This window comes from Carettochelys insculpta, chromosome 1 (assembly GCF_033958435.1).
Source record: "Carettochelys insculpta isolate YL-2023 chromosome 1, ASM3395843v1, whole genome shotgun sequence".
In the NCBI taxonomy this organism is placed as follows: Eukaryota; Metazoa; Chordata; order Testudines; family Carettochelyidae; genus Carettochelys; species Carettochelys insculpta.
In genome coordinates, this window is record NC_134137.1 from 279,207,744 (window position 1) to 279,228,824 (window position 21,081).

Here is a 21,081-nt window from a genome sequence, read left to right on the forward strand (position 1 = left end):
CAAATAGATGGCAGGGATGGTGCTTAGTCCTGCCCAGAGGGCAGTGGATTGGAGGAGATGACCTCCTGAGGTCCCCTCCAATTTTTAAGGCGGGGGGGGATGGTGCCTGTTTTATCTAAAGATAATTATGTATATCAAAGGAAGGGAAGCAGCCCTTGTAATGTGTAAGATAATTGCTATCTTTGTTCATACCAAGTGTTAGTGTCAAATTCGAGTACGAACTCCGTTCACAAATCTCTCTCTGTAATCTGTTTTTAAAGTCTCGTTGTTGTAAGACACATTCTCAGGTGTTTAGCAGAGTGGCCCACTCTACTGAAATGCTCTCTGACCAGCTTATGTGTATTGAGATTCCTGATGTCTGCTCTGTGTCCACTCGTTCTTTGGCAAAGTGTTTGCCCAGTTTGTCCAATGTACATTATAGAGGGGCACTGCTGGCACATAATGTACATTGGACAAACTGGGCAAACACTTTGCCAAAGAAAGAAAGGTTACTCACCCTAGTAATGGTGGTTCTTCGAGATGTGTCCCCGTGGGTGCTCCAAATTAGGTGTCGGGCTCGCCCGGCGCCGCAGATCGGATCTTCCAAGCAGTTTCTGCCGGACTGCGCATACGCCAGTGCGCGCCACTCCCCCGCACGCTCCCAGCCACGTGCGCGATCCGGTCCCCGCCAGTTCCTTGACCAACCGCCTCAGATGCTCCTGCAAAACACTAAACAGAGATCCGGAGCGGGTAGGATGGGCGGGTAGTGGAGCACCCACGGGGACACATCTCGAAGAACCACCGTTACTACGGTGAGTAACCTTTCTTTCTTCTTCGAGTGTCCCCGTGGGTGCTCCACATTAGGTGACTACCCAGCAGTAACCCAAGATAGGAGGTGGGTAATCGGATTATGTGCAGCTTGTCCCCGAGAGGACCGCTGTCGAGAGACGGGTATCCTCTTGGAATACCCTGTGAAGGGCGTAATGTTTGGCGAAGGTGTCACAGGATGACCAGGTCGCCACTCTGCAAATGTCTTTTAGCGCAACGCCCTTGAAAAAGGGCTGTTGATGCTGCCACCGCCCTAGTGGAATGAGCCCTGGGCATGGCCAGGAAAGGAGTCTGTTTGAGTTTGTAGCACATTTTTATGCAAGATACGATGTGCTTTGAGATTCTCTGCGAAGAGAGACATTCTCCTTTTGATTTGGGAGCGATAGAGACTAGGAGTCTATCCGTTCTCTGGAAGGACTTGGTCCTGTCTATATAGAAAGCTAGCGCCTCCTCACGTCCAGGAGGTGTAGGCGCGCCTCTTTGTTAGAGTTATGAGGCTTTGGATAAAACGAGGGTAAACAATAGGTTCGTTAGTATGAAACTCAGAAAGAAACTTTAGGAACAAAGGCTGGATGCAGCCGTATGGTTACCGCCTCCTTGGAAAAAACAGCACAGGGTGGCATTGCCATAACTGCCGCAAGCTCGCTCACCCCGCAAGCTGACGTGATTGCGAGAAGAAAGATCGTCTTTATCATAAGGAGGCAGAGGGAAACCGTGGCCAAAGGCTCGAACGGTGGTCCCCTTTTCGCATTAAGCACCAGGTCCAAGTTCCACGAAAGTGGAAGCGGTTTCCGAGGGGGGTATAGGTTTACCAGCCCTTTAAGGAACCTGGTAACCATGGGATGGGCGAACACCATGTGCCCTGTCTCTCCGTGTCTGAATGCCAAAAAGGCGGCAAGGTGAACCTTAAACGAGGATAGCGAGAGTCCTCCTCTCTTGAGGTCCAGTAAATACTCTAATATCACAGCCATAGGCACCGAAAAGGGGGGCTAGCTGTTTGGTAGAACACCATGCCGTAAAGCGAGTCCATTTCTGCTTGTAGGTCTTCCTGGTGGAAGTCCTCCTGCTACTTTCTAGGACTTGCTGCACTTCCTCCGTACATGTGCTCTCTAGGGAGCTGAGCCATGGATTAACCACGTTTGTAGTCGCAGGCCTTGGGGGTGCGGATGCACTATAGACCCCTGGGCTTGCGTGAGCAGATCCGGCGCCACCGGAAGGGGCATCGGTGGCCGGTCCGACATGCGCAGGAGTAGGGGGAACCATTGCTGTCGATCCCACGTTGGGACTATCGGGATCATTCAGGCTCCTTCCCTCCTGGCTTTCTGCAACACTTTGTGGATGAGCACTGTGGGAGGGAAAGCGTAAAGCAGGGGGCCCCTCCATGAGATCGCGAAGGCGTCCCTCAGGGACCCCCGTCCCAGTCCTGCCCTGGAGCAGAATCGCGGGCACTTCTTGTTGTGCTAAGTAGCAAACAGGTCTATCTGGGGAAAAACCCCATGCATGAAAAATCGGTTGCAGCAGATCGGGACGGATCTGCCACTCGTGCGTGAGTGCGAAACGCGTGCTCAGCTGGTCTGCCTTCACATTGTGAGCGCCTGGGAAGTACGAGGCTTTCAAGGTTATATTGTTGGCGATGCAGCAGTTTCACGACTGGACTGCTTCCGCACATAAGGCACGGGACCGAGCTCCTCCTTGCCGATTTATATAAAACATGGTGGAGGTATTGTCTATACTGATCCCGACTACTTTGCCTTTTATATGGTCTCGAAAGTGTCTGCAGGCGTTGAACACTGCTCTGAGCTCCAGTATATTTGTGTGCAGTGACTGCTCCGTGGAGGACCACAGCCCTTGCGTCACCTCTTCGCCCATGTGTGCTCCCCACCCTATGAGGGAGGCATCTGTAGTAAGAAAAAACAATATGTGTGGTTGGTGGAAGGGTACCCCTGTTAGCAGGTTCTTGGGGTTTACCCACCATTGCAGGGATTTGCGCACCTCTGTTGTGGGCGACGCCACCCTGTGAACAGTGTGTGCTGCCGGGTTGTATACGCTCGCCAGCCAGTGCTGCATGCTGCGCATGTGTAACCTGGCGTTCTGTTCTACGAACGTCGCTGCTGCCATGTGGCTCCGCAGCTGTAAGCACATCAGAACCAGCACCGTAGGGCTGAAGGTGAAGACTTGCACGAGGGAGCCGACGGCCCGAAAGCGAGTCTCTGGTAGATACGCCCTTGCTGTAATAGAATTTATGCGTGCCCCTACGAACTCTATGTCCTGCGTGGGGTCTATCTGTGATTTTGTAAGATTGATAACCAGGCCGAGCGAAGAGAACGTGCCTGCTGTGACGCATATCATGCGTAGTACCTCGTCCTTCGAGGCCCCTTTGAGTAGGCAGTCATCCGGATACTGGAATATAAATACCCCGTCTGTGCAGGTAGGCTGACACCACTGCCAAGGTCTTGGTGAAGACTCTGGGGGCCGAGGAGAGGCCAAACGGTAGGACCTTGTATTGAAAATGTTCTTTGCTTACCATGAAAAACCAGAGGAATCATAGGTGAGCCGGATGAATAGTTATGTGAAAATACGCGTCTTATAAGTCGAGGGCTGCGAACCAATCTCCATCGTCTAGTGCCGTAAGGATGGAGGCGATTGTGATCATCCGAAAGCGTTGCTTGCGCAGGTACCGGTTGAGGCCTCGAAAATCTAAGATGGACCTCCCGCCTCCTGTCTTTTTCCCCGTGCGGAAATACCTCGAGTAGAACCCTCTCCCTTGCAGTTGCTCCGGCACTCTTTCCACTGCTCCTATGAGCATGAGATGGTCTACCTCCTGCTTGAGCCTCGCTACGTGGGAGGCCTCCTGGAGGTGGGGCCTGGGTGGAGGTCATGGCGGTGGGAGCGACTGGAAGGGGATGGCGTACCCCGTGGCTATGATCTCCAGCACCCATTTGTCTGTGGTGATCCTTTGCCACTGGTTATAGAATGGTCGGAGGCGATGGTGGAATAACCGCTTCGGATGACCTTGCGATGGTAGTGATGGCGCAGCCCTGGATCTGTGTGTCAAACTTGTGGCCTTTGGCCCTGCCCCGAGGACGCACGGCTGTGTTGGGAACGACGCCTGGGAGTTCTGTACTGCTGGTGCTGTTGATGTCGCCCTTGCTCGTAACCCCTGTGGTACTGGGGACGCTGTTGCTGAGTGCGCAACATCCAGGGCGATCTGAACTCCCGTCCTCGAGGCCGCGTAGCCTTCTTGCATGATGGCCTTGAGCACTGGTTTCTTGCCCTCTGGAAGCGAGTCCATGAGGGAGGTTAACCTAATGTGATTATCGAAATTACGGTTCGCTAGATGCGCTGCGTAATTTGCCATTGGCAACAGTAGAGTGGAGGAGTAGACCTTTCTGCCCAACAGCTCTAGCTTTTTGGCATGTTTGTCTGTTCCCCCACATTGCGACGACTCCACCACCAAGGAATTTGGTTGTGGGTGGCTGAACAGGAACTCCGTGCCCTTTGTCGGCACGAAGTTTTTTTTGTTTTTTTTTTTCTCCGCTCTCTTGTGGACAGGCGGAATAGTCGCAGGAGTCTGCCATATCATAGTGGCAGACTCCAAGATTGCGTCATCAAGCGGTATTGCTATTTTGGAGGAGGCCGGAGGTCTCAGATTTTTGAGGAGCTTATTGTGTTTCTCTTGCACCTTAGCTGTCTGGATGCCTTGCGTGAAGGCCACCCTCGTAAAACAGCTCTTGGAACTGTTTGAGATCGTCCGGAGGATGGACGTCCCCCGGGGCCGTAGCCTCATCCAGGGAGGAGAGCGAGGAACCGCTGGGGTACGTCTCTCTGGACCCTTCCGGTTCCTGCTGGTGATGGTACACCCTCTCACTAGAGGTTTGCGAGGGAAAATCTCGGGGTTCCATAACCAGTCCCCCCTGAGATGCTTGAGTCTCTGTCCCCAGTTGCAATTGCCCTCGGGGGTACGAGATCGTTTGTGGGGATCTTTCCCTAGTAGATAGCCGATGGTGTCTATGCCCCGCGTGGTAGGGGCGACCATGGCAGTATAGGCACTGTTCTTGGGAAGGTGCATACCCTCTGCGTCTGGGGGAGGGCTGGAGAGAGCGATTTTGCATAATAGTCCAGCGGTTCAAACCCCAGGAAGGGTGAAGGTGGTCCCAGCCAGGGTGAGGCTGGTTGCAAAAAATGGAGAAGGGGGCTCCGGGTAGGCTAGGGGGGACCCCTGCCTTCTGGTTGGAGTCTGCAACATAAGCGGAGGGCTGTGAGAAAGCAACTCCACAGCCCTGTCCGGAGAGGGGCTGCAATGCCTCCTCTTGTGTGCAGCCTTCCCCCTCCCTTGAGGAGGTAACTCCGCCCCCTGACATACAGGGGATCCCGGCCCCGTCCGCACCGAGCTCAGCACGCTCGAGGGCGGTGCCGCAGGTGCAGTGTCCTCCGGTGCCTGCAGGCTGCGTGCCTGCGCGCTCTGCACCGCTGGTTCCCCGGGGGTCGGTGCCACTGCCTGCGGTGCCGCCGGTACTGGCGCTTGTTTAGCCGCCGCCCTGCCTGCGGTGCGGGGCGGCTGGCTGATTATCGGAGGCTGAGCCGCTTCCACGTGGCTCTCCGTGCCGCCGCCGATCAGCTGTTGCTGCGGCTGGGGGCTGCTCGCTCCTCCCATCCCGCTCGCTATTGTTGCCGGCAGGGATCGGGCTGGGGAGACTTTCCTCTGTTTTTGCGCTGATGGGGTGAGGGAGGCAGCTTTCCTTTTATGGGCCCTGGAGGGTCCCTCCTGCTGCGGCCGCTCCGGCACCTCTGGCTGGAGGGCCTTATGAAAAGCAGTTTTAAGCCGCCGCCCTGCCTGCGGTGCCGGGCGGCTGGCTGATTATCGGAGGCTGAGCCGCTTCCACGTGGCTCTCCGTGCCGCCGCCGATCAGCTGTTGCTGCGGCTGGGGGCTGCTTGCTCCTCCCGTCCCGCTCGCTGTTGCTGCCGGCAGGGATCGGGTTGGGGAGACTTTCCTCCGTTTTTGCGCTGATGGAGTGAGGGAGGCAGCTTTCCTTTTATGGGCCCCGGAGGGTCCCTCCTGCTGCGGCCGCTCTGGCACGTCTGGCTGGAGGGCCTTATCCAAAGCAGCATTTTAAGCCGCATCTCCCTGTCTCTCCTTAATCGCCTCTCGGCAGGACTCACATTTTTTTAAATCCTGAAGAGGACATTGTTGGTGAGTCTTTCAGTTGTTAAGCGGGTACTTAGCACCTTCCCTGTGCTGTTTTCCCCGTCCGATGGCCTGCCTCAGCAGGAGGGCTGACGGCCCGATGCTCCTGGCCTCCGGCGCTTGTTACTGGGACTGGATTGAAGCTGTCCCGCTTGTAGTTTGTTTGTTGTTTTGGTTTTTTTTTTTTTTTTTTTTTTTTAAAATAACAACCCGCTAACTTGCAGTAGCCTGAGTACTTGAAAAACTTTAAAGAAAAACAGTTAAAGTCATTGAATACGCTACTTGGCCTTAGCCTAGTTCGGATTCCGTCTGCAGCCGACGGCGGTTAAGAGGAACTGGCGGGGACCGGATCGCGCACGTGGCCGGGAGCGCGCGGGGGAGTGGCGTGCACTGGTGCATGCGCGGTCCGGCAGAAACTGCTTGGAAGATCTGATCTGCGGCGCCGGGCGAGCCCGACACCTAATGTGGAGCACCCACGGGGACACTCGAAGAAGAATGAGTGGACACAGAGCAGACATCAGGAATCTCAATACACATAAGCTGGTCAGAGAGCATTTCAGTGGAGTGGGCCACTCTGCTAAACACCTGAGAATGTGTCTTACAACAACGAGACTTTAAAAACAGATTACAGAGAGAGATTTGTGAACTGGGGTTCATACTCAAAATTCCACACATTAATACTTGGTACAAACAAAGACAGCAATTACCTTACACATTACAAGGGCTGCTCCCCTTTCTTTGATGATCATAATTATCTCATGCAAGACCCGGAACACCCCTCACCTCACTCCTTCAGTTCACCTATTTGATTGGTCAGCTTTTATTGTTTTTTTTTTTCCCTCAGACCTCTGTGCTATATATTTGGGTCTGGACTGGAAATTCTATAGATCTGAAGAAGTGGGTCTGTCCCATGAAAGCTCATCACTGAATAAATTGTTAGTCTTTAAAGTGCTACATGACTACTGTTTTGTTTTTTACCTAATACAAAGCCCCGAATATCAGCACCAGCCTTATAAAAACGGGACATCTGGTCTCCCCTGCCCAAAGTGTTAAAAAGCCAACAATGAGAGCAATGTAAACGTTTCTTTTAAATTGCATTGGAAGAATAACCATACAAAACATATACAACCAATTACAACTGGCAGTAATTCACTTACTTCAACCAGAGATTCAATATAATGAAATTGGGCATCAGTATTACAGTGCAATTCAACTATGAAAAGTCATCACAAAAATGACACCATGGGAGTTTGTATTTATTGCTCCTTTGTCACAGCCAGAGCCAACCTATCTACAAATAGAATGTTTTTCCTACCTACCATCGCTGCTTGGAACCCCAGGAGGGACAATGGACATTGCTTGATTCAAGTGTCATCAAAGATGAAATTGGAACTTAAATGTTATTCATTCATTTTGACTCATGTAATTGTGCTCATTCTCTCAGCTGCTGGATCTGCATGCTTAGCAGAGGTAAAGTAATATCTTCTCACACTGAAGTTAACATATCTGATTCTGACACACAAACAGCAGCATGCTAGTAGAGAAGAAGGTGCCATTTTCAGTCACTTTTCAGAGTAGAACTGACACTTTAGGGAAACCCACATATTAGGATTTTACAGTTTTAGGATTTTGTATAGGAATACTAGAGTGGAAGAGAGAGAATAAGAGAGTGCTTTGTGTATGAATGCCATGCATACGTGTATGTACATTTGATTTGTTCTTGGGTTTAGTATTTCATAGGCAACAAAATTGAGCCTTTATGTCAGACAGGTCAGTCAATGTCGTCATTAGCACTCCTCATGCCACCTTCTTTGGACAGACCATAAGTAGGAAGCTCCTGTGAGCTGTGAGGGTTGCTTAGTGAACACAGACTTTTTCAATGACTTTCCTCTGGGCCAGATTCACATCTGGTGCAAATGGCTGTAGTTCCATTAAAGAGACCAGAGCAATACCAATTTACACCAGCTGAGAAGCCAACCCTATTTCTCCCGATCAACTGATAGCAGCTACTAAAAGCCTCCTTTGATAGAAGCAGCAGCATTTTCACCAGTGTTCCCAGTTAAGAGTAACACACCTTCTGGTATCTCACTCATTTCAACTTCTCCCCAATACTCCAGGAGCAGAAAGCTATTGGAACAGGATATTTATAAAGACAGCAAGAGAGTTTAAGAGGTCCCTGGGAAAGGCAACTGATGACTCAGCTGATGGGGAGGGATTATTGAGGTCCACCCCCTTTCTTCCATCCATCTTGCTGGGAAGCACAAATGCAAGGTACTCTTATGGATATAGGTAGAGCATGTTGCTATCTGCCCCCTCCTCTACCTCACAGAAATCATGCGATACAGGAGGATTGAGTTTAAACTCCTTCCATTTTGCATTTCCAGTGTCCCGATTAGTGGCTCCCAGGAAATGACAGACATCTGTGCATATCAATACAGTTAAGACAAGTCACCATACAACATCTGAAAGCTATAAACAGGAACAGCTAGGAAGAAAACTAGGACTACACATTTAATTAGAGTGTAATGCACTGGAAGCTTTTAGGAAGGATTTAGTGCAATCAGGACAGATATTTTGCTAAAATACAGGGACTCTCTTCCAAATAGGAGTAGCAGGCACAGAATACCAACTCCACCCACTGACGTAACGGAAGGGGTAACAGGACCCATCTAGTGACAGCTCATACCAGGTATAGGCTTCCTAGGTTAGCTGCTCACCATTCGTAAGGGACCCCACCCAGGCAGTGACATTATATTGCACTGCACTAACACTAAACGTACTGGTAGGCACCTCACTACCTTCACCAAAGTGCAGAAAAAAATTTGCTTCTGAAGGTACTGCTTCTGAATTCAGTGAACATACAAATCTTCAAGTATACACAAAAGTGTGCTGGACACAGCATTCAATGATGACTTTGCAACTTGCCCTCAAGCCATGCGACCCAAAAATAATTGCATCTCTTCTTTCTTTCTCTTTCCATACCTGTGATCCCCAGATGTTGCCCCAGACATTGGTTCATAGGATAAATGCAACACTGTCTTCAGGCACTGTGGGCTCTGCAGGGAAAACGGGAAGCCTCTTCCTCATTGAATCTCAGCTTCTCTTTTAACCTCCAGAGCACATTGGTCCCATAAGAACAGCCACAGTGCCTCAGACCAAAGGTCCATCTAGCCCAGTATTCTATCTCTTGACCATGGCCAGGGCCAGCTGCCCCAAAGTGAATGAACAGAACAGATGCTCATCAAGTGATCCATTCCTGTAACTCACGTCCAGCTCCTGGCAAAGAGAGAGAGAGAGGACTACCTATCTTGGCTAATAGCCATTGAGGGACCTATCCTCCATCAGTTTATCTAGTTCTTTTTTGAACCGTTTTATAGGTTAGCCTTCACAACATCAGTCACAACAGATCTGAGCAAGTCTTTGGCAATACTAGGACAACAGGAGGGATGGGCACAGAGCCAGTGGCACATGAAGGAGGTTGGAATCCTGTTGCAGATGTGTTTTACAATATTGTCACTAAAGTCCCCATGAGTTTCAATATGAACTGAGAAAGGTTAAAGTTCATCCTTGGTGTTCACAAGATGATGTAAGGGACTATCAGGTGTCACATGATCCTTCAGTAACTGGTCAAATGAATTCCTCTCACCACCAAGTAGTTCATCTGTAGAGTGCTTAACCCTATAGTCCTCTAGCAGGCCAGCTTCTATTGCATGGCGCCTAAGTTTTTCATTACCCACCAGCCCTTGCATTTGCATGTATCCCTGCTGACAAAAAGGGGGCAGCTTCTGGCGAGTCAGAGCAAACAGGAAACAGGACTCTGCAAATAAAACGAGAAAAGTGATTACGTAAAGATGCTCTACACATGCTTAATCATTCAGGCTCCCAACAAGCAGTCAGAAACAAAATGACAAAAAGGTCAGGGACAGTGACATCACTTCTCCAACAAGCATCCTGGCTTGATTAATCCAGAGTAATTAGCTCTGTCTCTGCCAGAATTTGTAATTTCAGAGAGGGAGGAACTGCACTGGAGATCAAAACCTGGTTCTTCTACTTGGTAGCTCAGAGATGCTCTCTGGTCCTGTGAAATTCAAATATAGGTTTCCCAACCCATTCTCCATCTCAGGAGGTGAGAGACTTGTTTTCCAGGCTTCTTGTCACAGACTTTCCACCTCTCATTTCACAGGCTAGCTGTGATACTGGTCAGCACAAAGCTCATTTCAGATGGAGGTGTGGGGAAGCTGCAGCATGTGAGTTCTTGAATCAAGACGAAGCAAACATTCCCAGCCAACAGGACCTGCTTTCCCTCCACCTCTTTGGGATATTAAGATCATAGGCTATTTTTGAATGGGTGAGCTCCTGATATGACCCAACATGTCTTCCTGTTTCCTGGAGTGTGTACCAAAGAGAGGAGGACTAGTAGTAAGATTTGCCAGCTGCTCAGTAGCCAGAGGGATCTTTCATGTTAACTGAACTGTTGGCCTGATAACAGTCCTCTCTCACTCAGCTACGTCTCCCATCTTCCACCGCCAGCTAGCGTTCAGGTTACCTGCAAAGAAGCCACGCAGATCAGTGTCCAGGCAGTTCTCCAGGAAGCGTCGAAGTGGGAGGATATGGGCATTTGGGGCAGTCCAGTCTGTCAGGAAATCCTCCACAATGTGATGGATGGCGTCTGGGCGGGGGAGAGGCCAATCTGGAGGACAGAGCCTCATCTCACGCTCTATTGACAGAACAGATCATATAAACATATTAATGTGCTTTTGTCCTCTTCTTCCAGAATCACAACTCAGGAGTCACATGGCACCAGACAAAGAGAAACTATGTCTATCAGTTCCATAAGACACTAGATTATTTTGGACAATAGAAATGTTCTCAAAAACCCCTTGTTTGCTCCCAAGCTTGAGGTTACAAACACTTCCTCAGCACACTTGTCATAGTTTCAGGGTAAACACACATTTCCCTCTCTGTGGTTCCCTCTTACAGATGTCTGGCTCCCAGCTGCCACACTCCCAGGGCAAGGTCACTCAGTTCTGACTGGAGTTTTAAGGCTGCAAAGGAACTTGATCTCCACTGCAATATTCTCACCAAGCCAGTCTGCCTAAAAACTTAGGACCTGCACTTTAATTTCTCCCTGAGGACTATTACCAATGTATTGCTACGAGTTGTAAGTCACTACACGGTGCCTTCCAAGTAAGCACATTTATTCCTAAAGTAAAAGCATTACAAAGAAAGCAGATAAACAGAGAATAAAAGCACCTACACGCATGGTTCGGAGCGTACCAGAGGTCACCTTCCCATCAACTCCAATAATGGACTCTGGTAGATGTCAGTTCCTTAAACCCACAACTGGGTTTTTCCTGTGGTTCCCAGTTTATATTGGTCTTTAGATAAGGAACCAGAATGAAGGCTCTGAATCAGTTTAAGTTTGGACTCTTTATCCAAAAGTACTTTATTTGTCTGAAGCACTGAACCAGAATGTTTGAGCCTTCCCAGGAAGTGGTACTTCTCGGGAGGTGTTATAATCTGAGTGATTTCCTTAAATCATCTTCCACTGGAGGAACTGAGGGCACCCTTCCGTATCACACCTTCTTATGGAGTGTTTGCAGTCCTTGACTCAAAATGACATATAAAGCACTTAATACACTCTAGTCTCCCAAAGATATTGCAGGAAGTTGCCATATCCAACACCACATCAACGATGTCTTTTGGATGACTGAAAAGCAGCACTCATGAGTTCCAAAGGAACTTCTCTTCCCTCTTCCAGTTTTTTATTTTGTATTCTTACCATTAGTCTGATCTAGAGGGCCCTAGTCATAGACCAGGCTCCACTGTGGTACCAAAATTCCCTCTTATCCTGACCCATTCCTAACATATCCCATCTTGTACATACGGGATAATCAAGGTAGAAGGTGAGGAGGGATCGTAGTATCTTACCTGTGGGGAGTTGTTTGTAGTAATAAATTACAGGGTGCAGGAAGTTAGACTGCCAGGCATGCTGTGCCTCTCCCACTGCTCGATTGTAGTAGAAGACATCCTTGTCAGCCCCAGAGAAGTTCTTCCCATACTCCATGATGATTACAAAGAGCCCATTATGGGTCTTTCTCCCTGTGTGCAATTCCAGCTCTGCCAGAATCCCAACTGGATATTCCTCCAGGTATTCAAAAGTTGTGGCATTTCTAGGAGCCACAATCACATTAGTTAGATTTCTCCTCATAGAAAGAGCTCATCAGCCAATAAGGGAGCAAGGCATGTACACAGCACCCAATATATCCTCATAGATTGAGGCCAGTGAACAGTTATCAGATGGCAATGACTTTCAGTCATTATTCCTCTGCTATGGACCAGACCTAAGGGTTGAGGGATTTATAAAGCTCAATAAGATATTACAAGTCTCCATTATTTTCAGACCAAGGGACCTTTCTCCGTGGGGTTTAAATTCAGCTGGACCCATCTGGGGCAGAGCCCCAGTGCAATTCTGCTGGAGTCCCAAGCCTTGCTCTGGGATATATTTGGGGAGAATGTAAGCCATGCTTCTCACCATCCAAAACAGAGATAACATCTCCCATTAAATGCTTTTCACCAGGGACATTCAAAGGGGAATCCAGGAACACAATTTTGACTGAAGCAGGAAGTTTTGGTTTGTTTCAGACCCTAAAGAGAAGGAACCTATTGATGGAGCAGAGTGCAGGGAATATTTACTCACTCACTCACTCTCTCAGCAGAATGATGTCACCCAGGACACTGAACATCTGGTAGAGTCCAGATGCCTCATTCACCCGTTTGATGATGGCGTTTGTCAGCTGTGTAATAGGGTAAATGGATGATGGCCAGGGGATTCCATGATGACGATGTTCCAACATGCGATGGACAGCACGAGCTAAGACAGCACGTCAAGAAAGAAAAGGTTCATTTTAAAGTACAGCTCAAACCTTTTAAGATATAAGTTACACAACAAGGACACATACAAACAGCATCTGGAGAGAAAAGATAGATACTAGACTATAGCAAGTCATATGATCTCCGCTTCAGCCAATGAGCACTAAGAGTTCTCCCCAGGGTTACTGACACTGAACAGGCAGCACTCAGAAAGCTGGGGTGACCCTGTGTGTTGTAAAACAGAGGAGCTCCCTCAATGAATCATTTCACCAGGGTGACAGTCTCTCTCAAGTATAAGAATGTGCAAAAAATATTAAGTCCTCTGTCCAAAACCTGGCAATGTTTTGCTCCACAAAGCCAACCTCTCACCCACAATGACTCACAAGACAAGAAACCTAATGGCAAGAACTTGCATGCTGTGTCATATAAATAAGAGAAAGAAGGCTGGAGATAGAAAGACAAAACGCACAATGACAAAAAAACAGACGGACAGACAGACATACATAACTGAATACAATAGATATGGGCCAAAATCTGTTCCACAGCCTGTTCTACACCCTGTATCTTGTGATACAACCACAAACTGGACATATCACATTTTCACAATAAGCATAGAAAGTGATCTGCTACCATTTGCCCTTCATCAGTCCACTACTAACCTGTGAACTGTTCCTTCCCACCTCAGCCCTTCTTTCCCAACTTGTGCCCGTTCTGTACATCCCATACTCACTTGTATATCGGAATCCATGGATAAAGCCCCCAGCAGATTTCCTGAAGTCAACAGAGTGGCTAGCAGTGCCCAGAACAAAGAGCCCCCGGGTGCCTCTAGATTCATAACTGGGTTTGATCAGAGGATACTTCTTCTTAGTCCCTTTCCCTGGCATCAGTCTAAGAGATCTAGGTGCGCAAAAGAGCAGATTAAGCCAGCCAAGAAGGGGAAATTTGAGGGTGGGTGGTTGAGCGAGTCACCCATGTGAATACATTGTGTTATGTGGTCATTTTGAAAGATCTTGCTTCCTGCTCCCTACTACCATCAGAACCATTCATTCCTTTCTCCAGCTAGGAGCATGCAGAGGGAATTTTATTAGAAATCAAGCATATCCATTTTAAGGTGATTTTGGATGGGGACATGTTTGGCCCTGAGCCACTTGAGAGAGTAACCACTCATTTAAGAGGAAACCAGAATTACTGATACCAGTTTTTTCTACCTGTATTATGAAACAAACCAAGGAAGAGAATGTATTGGGGGGTGAAAAAGAGAAAAAAAAGCATTGTTATATAAATCTTTTTCTGTATATCAATGATGCATCACCAGCTGAATATACCCATGTAACATCAGGGACTCAGGGACTTCAACTCCAGAGACATACACCTGCTTCCATGGAACCAATGAATCAGGTCTGTAAGTTCAAACAACTTCCTTCACTCAGGTGTGACAGCCCATCTGTTAGAGGACAATGGTACATACTTTCTCATATGCCCACATATAGAATCCCGCTTTATCTGTTCCTGCCTCCTCCCAGGGCCTGGTTCATTCTCACCTGTTGTATATGGAGAAGTCAAATTTCCAACCCAAGCAGCGGATGACACGGTCATAGGGTGCCCGGGTGGCAAAATTGTCCAGCTCATCCTGTGGGAGAGTGATGGATTCTGCACTGGCACTGCTGTTGCTGTTCTGAAGATAGAATTTGAGAGTGATGTGCAGCTTCCCTTTCTTATCTTTGACAATAGCCAGATCTTCCAAGTCACCCTCCAGGAGCCCATCCAAAGACTTCAGCTGGTATGTATCTAGGAGGCCATTGTTAATGGCTCTGAGGAAGAGGGACAATAAGAAAAAGGAGGGATCTGGGTTTCAAAACCTGCTACTGGAAACATGACAAGTTTATTACACATCCTACGATTCTGTCCTGAAGCACACTACAGCTATCCCGCAATCACTGCCTTTTGTGGCTGGGGGAATTTAGCGCAGGAGACCCAGGTACAATTCCTCGCTCTGCCCCAGATGTCCTGTGTGACCTAGGGCAAGTTATTTAGTCTTTCTGTGCCTCACTTCCCCACCTGCAAAATGGGGATAATAGTACTGCCCTATTTCATGGGCTGTTGGGAAGATGAACACGTTGATGACCATGAAACACTCAGATCCTGTGGGAATGGGGGACCAGAGAATAGAAACGTAGTTTTCCTTCTATTACTGTGAGATGTGTAGGTGAGGCAGTATGGAGGAAGCCTGCACTGCCACTGTCTGTGTTGTCTCTGCTTGAGTGGCACATAGAAAGACACCTGCTTCAAGCACTGTCAACCTGGCATGTCTTACCAGCACCAAATGTAATCTTTTAACCAGTGGACTATCCTTCTATGGTCCAGTCAGTTCTGGGCCTCCCTTCTGATACAGCAAGCAAAGTGGCAATTAGGGACTGGAATGATGATAGTTTTTATGACTGTTTCCATTAAGAACTGATGATGACTCCCTGTACCAACTCATTTCACAAAAGCCACTATACAGGGCCACTTTTAGTAACTACAGATCTGGGCTGAATTAAATCATTGGCCTAAAAGTGAAAGACCCATAGCTCATTATTAATGCCCCAAGCCACTGAGTCTGCTGCACAACTCTGGCCAGTCGCATCAGCTGATGGCAATTTCACTTTGTTAATATGCAATTCACCTTACAGCCAGGAAAGAGAGCAGCCTCATACCTTAAATCGCCAACATAGTGGGTAGCCCAAGAGAGGCGAACGCGGGAGCGGCTCACCATGTGTATGAAATTGGTGACACCCAGAATATTCTCTGCTGTCTCAAAGGCCGAGTTCCCCCGGCCCAAGATCAATATAGTCTGGCCAGCAAAGTCGTCTGGGTTGATGGACACAGATTCATAGCCTTCAACATATTCTGAGCCAGGGAAGTTTACCTCATTGGGAACCCATGTCCCGGTGGCTACCAACAACAGGCTGCAAAGAGAAAGCATTGTCAACAGTAGAGAACACAGGAACTGCAACATAAGACTTCATCTGCCTTCCAATCTCCTATGGTACAAAATTATACTATTGCTACCTATTACTGTTTAATGTTCTGCAGCCTCCCACACTGAACAAGCTGTTCAAAGCATGTTCATTGCTCAGTACTACATGGCCTGGGTGGAAGCATCTTCCCAAGTTCAGTTAATGATCAGCTTATTCTTCATACCACGATGGTCAATAAATCTTATAATTTTAGCCCAGTAAGACCATTGCAAATTTTATATATATATATATATATATATATATATATATATATATATATATATATATATAAATAAATGCCTGACCTTTTTTCCAAGTCTCCCTAAGCGGTTTGTATTTAAACCCCCCAATGCTGGGAGTTTCACAGATTAATTATATGGTGCATGAAAAGGCATTGCCTTGTACCCATTTTAAATGTGTTGCCTTTTAATACATGATAATGGTATGCACCCTGTCAGTTCTCTATGGGGCAGAAAAAAACCTCAGTTAAAAATAAACTAGATAATAAAATAAACAATCATCTCACAGACCTGCTGTTCCACCTGTTAATTAATTTTATGGCAACATCTAGGAAGTGGAAAGGGATATTAGGTAATCCCAACCAGCAGCACTGTCTATTTCACTATTCCACTTCTGAGCTGTCCAAACAACTCCCCAACAGCCTCTCCTTAATATGTAGCACCCTATTACTCCAGTTCTGTCCCACAACCAACCTCCAGACAATGCACCTCAGTGGTGAGTTGCTAGTCCAGCTCTGGGCTCCAAAACAGCATCTGGAAAAATGTCACAGAGCTTACAATACAACCATCTCAGATTTAAAAATTTCATGGTTTAATGCCAAAATGGTTGTTTACAGAAACAACTTTACCATGAAAATAGAAATCACACCCCTGACAGCACTGCATATTTCTGCAAGATGATGATGCTCACTTTCCCAAGAATTATGTCATATCACCTATAACCCAACAGGTTGCTATATTCCAAGCTCATAAAAAGTTGCACAGATGGCCAGGCCCATTTTGCTAGTTACCTGCATCTGTAGTTCTGGCTGTTATAGTCTGTGAGAATGAAGTAATGACCATTCCAGGTCTGTGAGTCCTTCTCCAGTCTCACATGAATAATGGTAGTGTTGTATTGAACCCGGAGCTCCAACATGGAAGCAAAATCTTCAAGGTAACGCACCATGGTGTCAGCATCAGGGAAGAAGTCACGAGAGTAGTGTCGGAAGAGCAATCGATTGTCATGGCTGAGAAGGGAATTCCAGTCATGACGAAGATTGAACTCACTGTTGGACTTGCCAGTGTGTCGTTTGTTGATGCTGATGAGCTTGCGATGGCGTGGATAAAGAGCAAAGAAGCTGCCAGGTGCATGACTACGCTCAAAGACCACATAGTCACGACGTGCACGTTGGAGGAAATAGGCCATCTGTAAGCCTGAGGGGCCGGCACCAATGATGCAATAGTTGTGGTACGGAAGCGTGGACGTGCTGTCAGTGCAGGAAGAGCCCACGCAGAAGGCAAAGATTAGGAGCAGGCCCCATGCACGCTGAGCAATAGGTAGGGCCATCGTGGTAACAGCAAGGCCAGCTCTGTTCAAAACAAAACCCAGTCACAAGAGCTTTCAGGAACCCAGCAAGACTACAGGTAAAACACTCCAGCACTCAGCTTTGGGATGGATCCGGTATGGCTCCATCTTGGTGTAGCAATTCAAGCACTGCTATGGATGCACCTAGTCCACCTCTGCCCCCTCCTGGCCCAGTCTGTGATGCTAAACCCTCTCCTCTCTTGGGTGCCGGTTCATCTTGGCAGGCTCCCACATTACTGGGACCACCACCCCCTAACTACACTGCCCCCCAAGGGAAAAAGGTGTCACGCATTCCCTGCACACACTGCCGCACACACTACCCCGCTCTTTCTAGCCAATGGGGAAAAGGGATGTGACCCCCGCCCCCTCCAGCCAATGGCGCGAGTCACCCCATCCCTGAGCCAGCCAATAGGGAAACGGGGTGCCACTGCTCAGCTACGGTCCCCCAGTAGGGACAAGTGCCCGCCCCTTTCCCCGTGGCCAATGGACGCGACTTCACACTGCCCTTCTCCACTCCCGTCCAATAAGAAAAGGGACGTGACCAGCGTTCGTTCGGTGACGCGCGGCATACAACGTCTTGACGCACCTGAGACGTCAGGCCGCAGCGAACGGATTCGGGGAGGTCCTGTCCGGCTGCCCGGTAAACGCAGCTGTCGGACCATGGAGTCAGGGCGTCTGCGGTCCTCCAGCGGCGGATAAGCTATACCCCACCGAGAGCAGGAGCAAGAGCGGCTATTCCTCGCGCGGGAGTGGAATAAGATGGCCTCTGCTAGGTGCGAGCCTCGGAGCGCCCCCCCAAATCTTTCACGTCACGTGATGCAGGCGTCGCGCTGCCTCTGGTAGCCGCGCTCCCACTCTGGTGTCACGTGCCGGAGATGAAGCCGCCCATCAGCATCCTTAAAGGGGCAAGCACGGGAATTCCGACCCTGGCTTGGAGAGCGGGGAGTTATGCGCGCGGCGCCTTGAGAGGAGGGGGTGCCCATGTGAGCTCCGGCCTGGATCACTGATACTTTGTCACATGGGCACTGTCCCTAGGGCTGCCAACGCTCCCGGACCGGACGCTATTGCTGTACATGATGTCCGGTCGAGAAAGCTGGCAAAAAGGGGTCCCCGAGGCCCTTCCCTGCACGTCCACAGCAAATCTGGGAGTCATAACTACAGGCCCCAAGGTCTTCTTGCCACCACCTCTCGCCGTTGCTGCACAGCGTTGCGATGAGAATTCTGACAGGCTGATGCAGTGGTGTGCGGACTCCTGCAGCTATCTGCGCAGAGAAAAGCAGGCTGCGGTGGGGGACTATGCAGCAACCATGCACTGGGCAGGAGAATGACTCCTAGGCTATGAAAAAGAGCAGTGTATCCTGGGGAGGCACAGCATAGGTGTATACAGAGCCTTCCAGAGTCTATGCTCTGGGGCTCAGGTACTTTCCTAAGCCATGATCTGCTGTCCACACTGCTCTTTATATCTGTACATGCCATTGTTGGTGTGGACAGAGCTTGTGTTAAACACAGTAGCATCTTATTTGAGAAAAGGGGAAATTGCTGAGAGAGGCTGGAGCTGTTGCTGAAGTCTGAGCCTCCTTCCTGTGCGATAAGACAAGCATGCAAATGGGGAAACTTGTGGCACAGAAAGAATGTACAGTAAACTCTCATATCCCACATTCTATTATCTGGAACTGTCAAACACCTGGCATTTTAACCATAAGTAAACTTTTTTTCCATAAGTAGAGCATAGTGAAAGTAAATACAAATAAATACAGTATAAGTTTACAATACTACTGTTGGTAAATAAAGTAATCTGCATACATTTTTGTTTAATATCTTGTTTTTCTTTTGTTATGCACTGCTAAGTATGCCTCTCTATTACTCAGTATATTTGAATATCCAGCAATCTCCTGGTCCCAGGGCTGTTGGATATGAAAGTGTTTATGGTAGTTTGTCTATGATGCCAGCTTTCACTTTCAATCTTACTGCTGCAGCACCACAGGCACAGCACACAGTATCATCAGGAATGGTGCGTTTGGCTTTTTGGTTGCTTAGTCACAGGGCTAAAATTGCCTTCCTTTAACGTTACCAAATCAAAATGCATTTTAGTGATTATACAGGCTTCTTCTAATTTCTACTTTGCACTTTGTCAAATTATCCCAAACTGATCTTTTATCACAGATCTTTCAATGTAAACGATCCAGGTTGTACCAATCTATTTGTGTCCAACTTTGCTGACTTGTAAACAATTCTATGTTATGGAGAGTAAGGCATTTGTTACTTTGGACAACTGACAGTTCAGGCCATTGCATAGCACTGCCCCCCAACCAATAAGACTAAGTTGGCAAATTCTTATTTCCAGGAGTAAGAGAGCTCAGAGGGTAACATGGGAAGAGGTCATAACCCAACACATCTGGAAAGCTGCTGAATTCCAGGCCTGCGTGAAATCTGTTTGCAGGATGCTAAGTAGCAGCTCTTGCTGGAAGAGACTGATGCAAGGAGAAAAGAGCAGATTAGCATTCCATGTGCATGAGACTAATGACAGCAAAGTTCTGTATGTTCACATAGCAAATTCACGCCGACCAGAGCAGAACTGTTACATTGCCTTAAAAAGGTGGCACTATTGAACAGCAGAAGCAGTTAGCTGTCTGTGACAGGTGAAGTTAATGCTATGTATTAAATTGAAAAGCACTTTGGGATCAAAAGTGCTAATGAAATGGAATTGTTTACTACCTCCTTCCCCTAATACACTGGCAGGGAGGGCAATAGCAACCTATAGATAGGAGCCTGGAATTAAATTTCCTTTTTCTACACTTACAAGCTGAAGATTAACATTATTTTCCCTGCAACAGATAAGACATAAGGGCTACGTCTACACTAGCACACTACGCCAAAGTAGCCTATTTCGATGTAAGAATATCGAAATAGGCTTCTTCGATGCGTATCGTCTACACATCCTCCAGGGCTGGTGCCATCGACGTTCAACATTGAAGTAGCAACGGAGAACATCAAAAGGAGCTGTCCTGGAAGGAAATGTGTAGCATCCACACACACAAGCGCTCCCTGTCGAAATAAGGGGCCAGCAAAGCCCCAAGCCACTCCCTTAAAGGGCCCCTCCCAGACACACACAGCTTGCACAGCACGAGATCCACAGAGCTGACAACCGGTTGCAGACCCTGTGCATATAGCACGGACCCCTAGGTGTAGCCGCAGCAGCAGCAGCAGCCAGAAGCCGAGCTAAGGGCTGCTGCATGCGGTGACCATAGAGCCCCGCAGGGGCTGGACAGAGCGTCTCTCAACCCCTCAGCTGATGGTCGCCATGGAGGACCCCACTATTTCGATGTCGCAGGATGTGGATCGTCTACACACGCCCTACTTCGACGTTGAATGTCGAAGTAGGGCGCTATTCCCATCTTTGGATAGGAACAGCAATTGCTGCTTTGCCGCCTAATGTTGATTTCAATATCGTAATATCTCACAGCACGTGTAGACACGACGTGCACTATTTCGACCTTGTGCCAGCTACTTCGAAGTAGCCGGCTAGTGTAGACACACCCAAGGCTACACAGGAACTGGTGGGAAAGAGAACCCTATAGTACCCTCATCCAACCAGTTCAGCCTGCCAAAACTATTAGTAAGCAGGACACAGA

At 48.4% G+C, this 21,081-nt stretch overlaps 1 protein-coding gene across 3 annotated transcripts; it reads right to left on the reverse strand.

The window, feature by feature from the left end:
* Positions 1-6,159: 6,159 nt before the first annotated feature.
* FOXRED2 (FAD dependent oxidoreductase domain containing 2) lies at positions 6,160-19,247 on the reverse strand. 3 transcript variants are annotated; one of them, XM_075008452.1, is made up of 10 exons: positions 18,036-19,247; positions 16,896-17,453; positions 16,579-16,638; positions 15,563-15,814; positions 14,408-14,677; positions 13,597-13,763; positions 12,702-12,867; positions 11,925-12,166; positions 10,540-10,710; positions 6,160-9,810 (listed from the first exon to the last, which is right to left on the reverse strand). In XM_075008452.1, exons 2-10 carry the CDS (start codon positions 17,429-17,431, stop codon positions 9,548-9,550), a joined length of 2,127 nt encoding a protein of 708 aa, XP_074864553.1. In that variant the 5' UTR covers positions 17,432-17,453; positions 18,036-19,247; the 3' UTR covers positions 6,160-9,547. The 3 variants fall into 3 exon arrangements, with proteins under 3 accessions (XP_074864553.1, XP_074864570.1, XP_074864562.1); XM_075008469.1 differs by lacking the exon at positions 16,579-16,638; XM_075008461.1 differs by lacking the exon at positions 18,036-19,247 and having other exon boundaries at positions 16,896-17,753.
* Between the last annotated feature and the right edge of the window lie 1,834 nt (positions 19,248-21,081).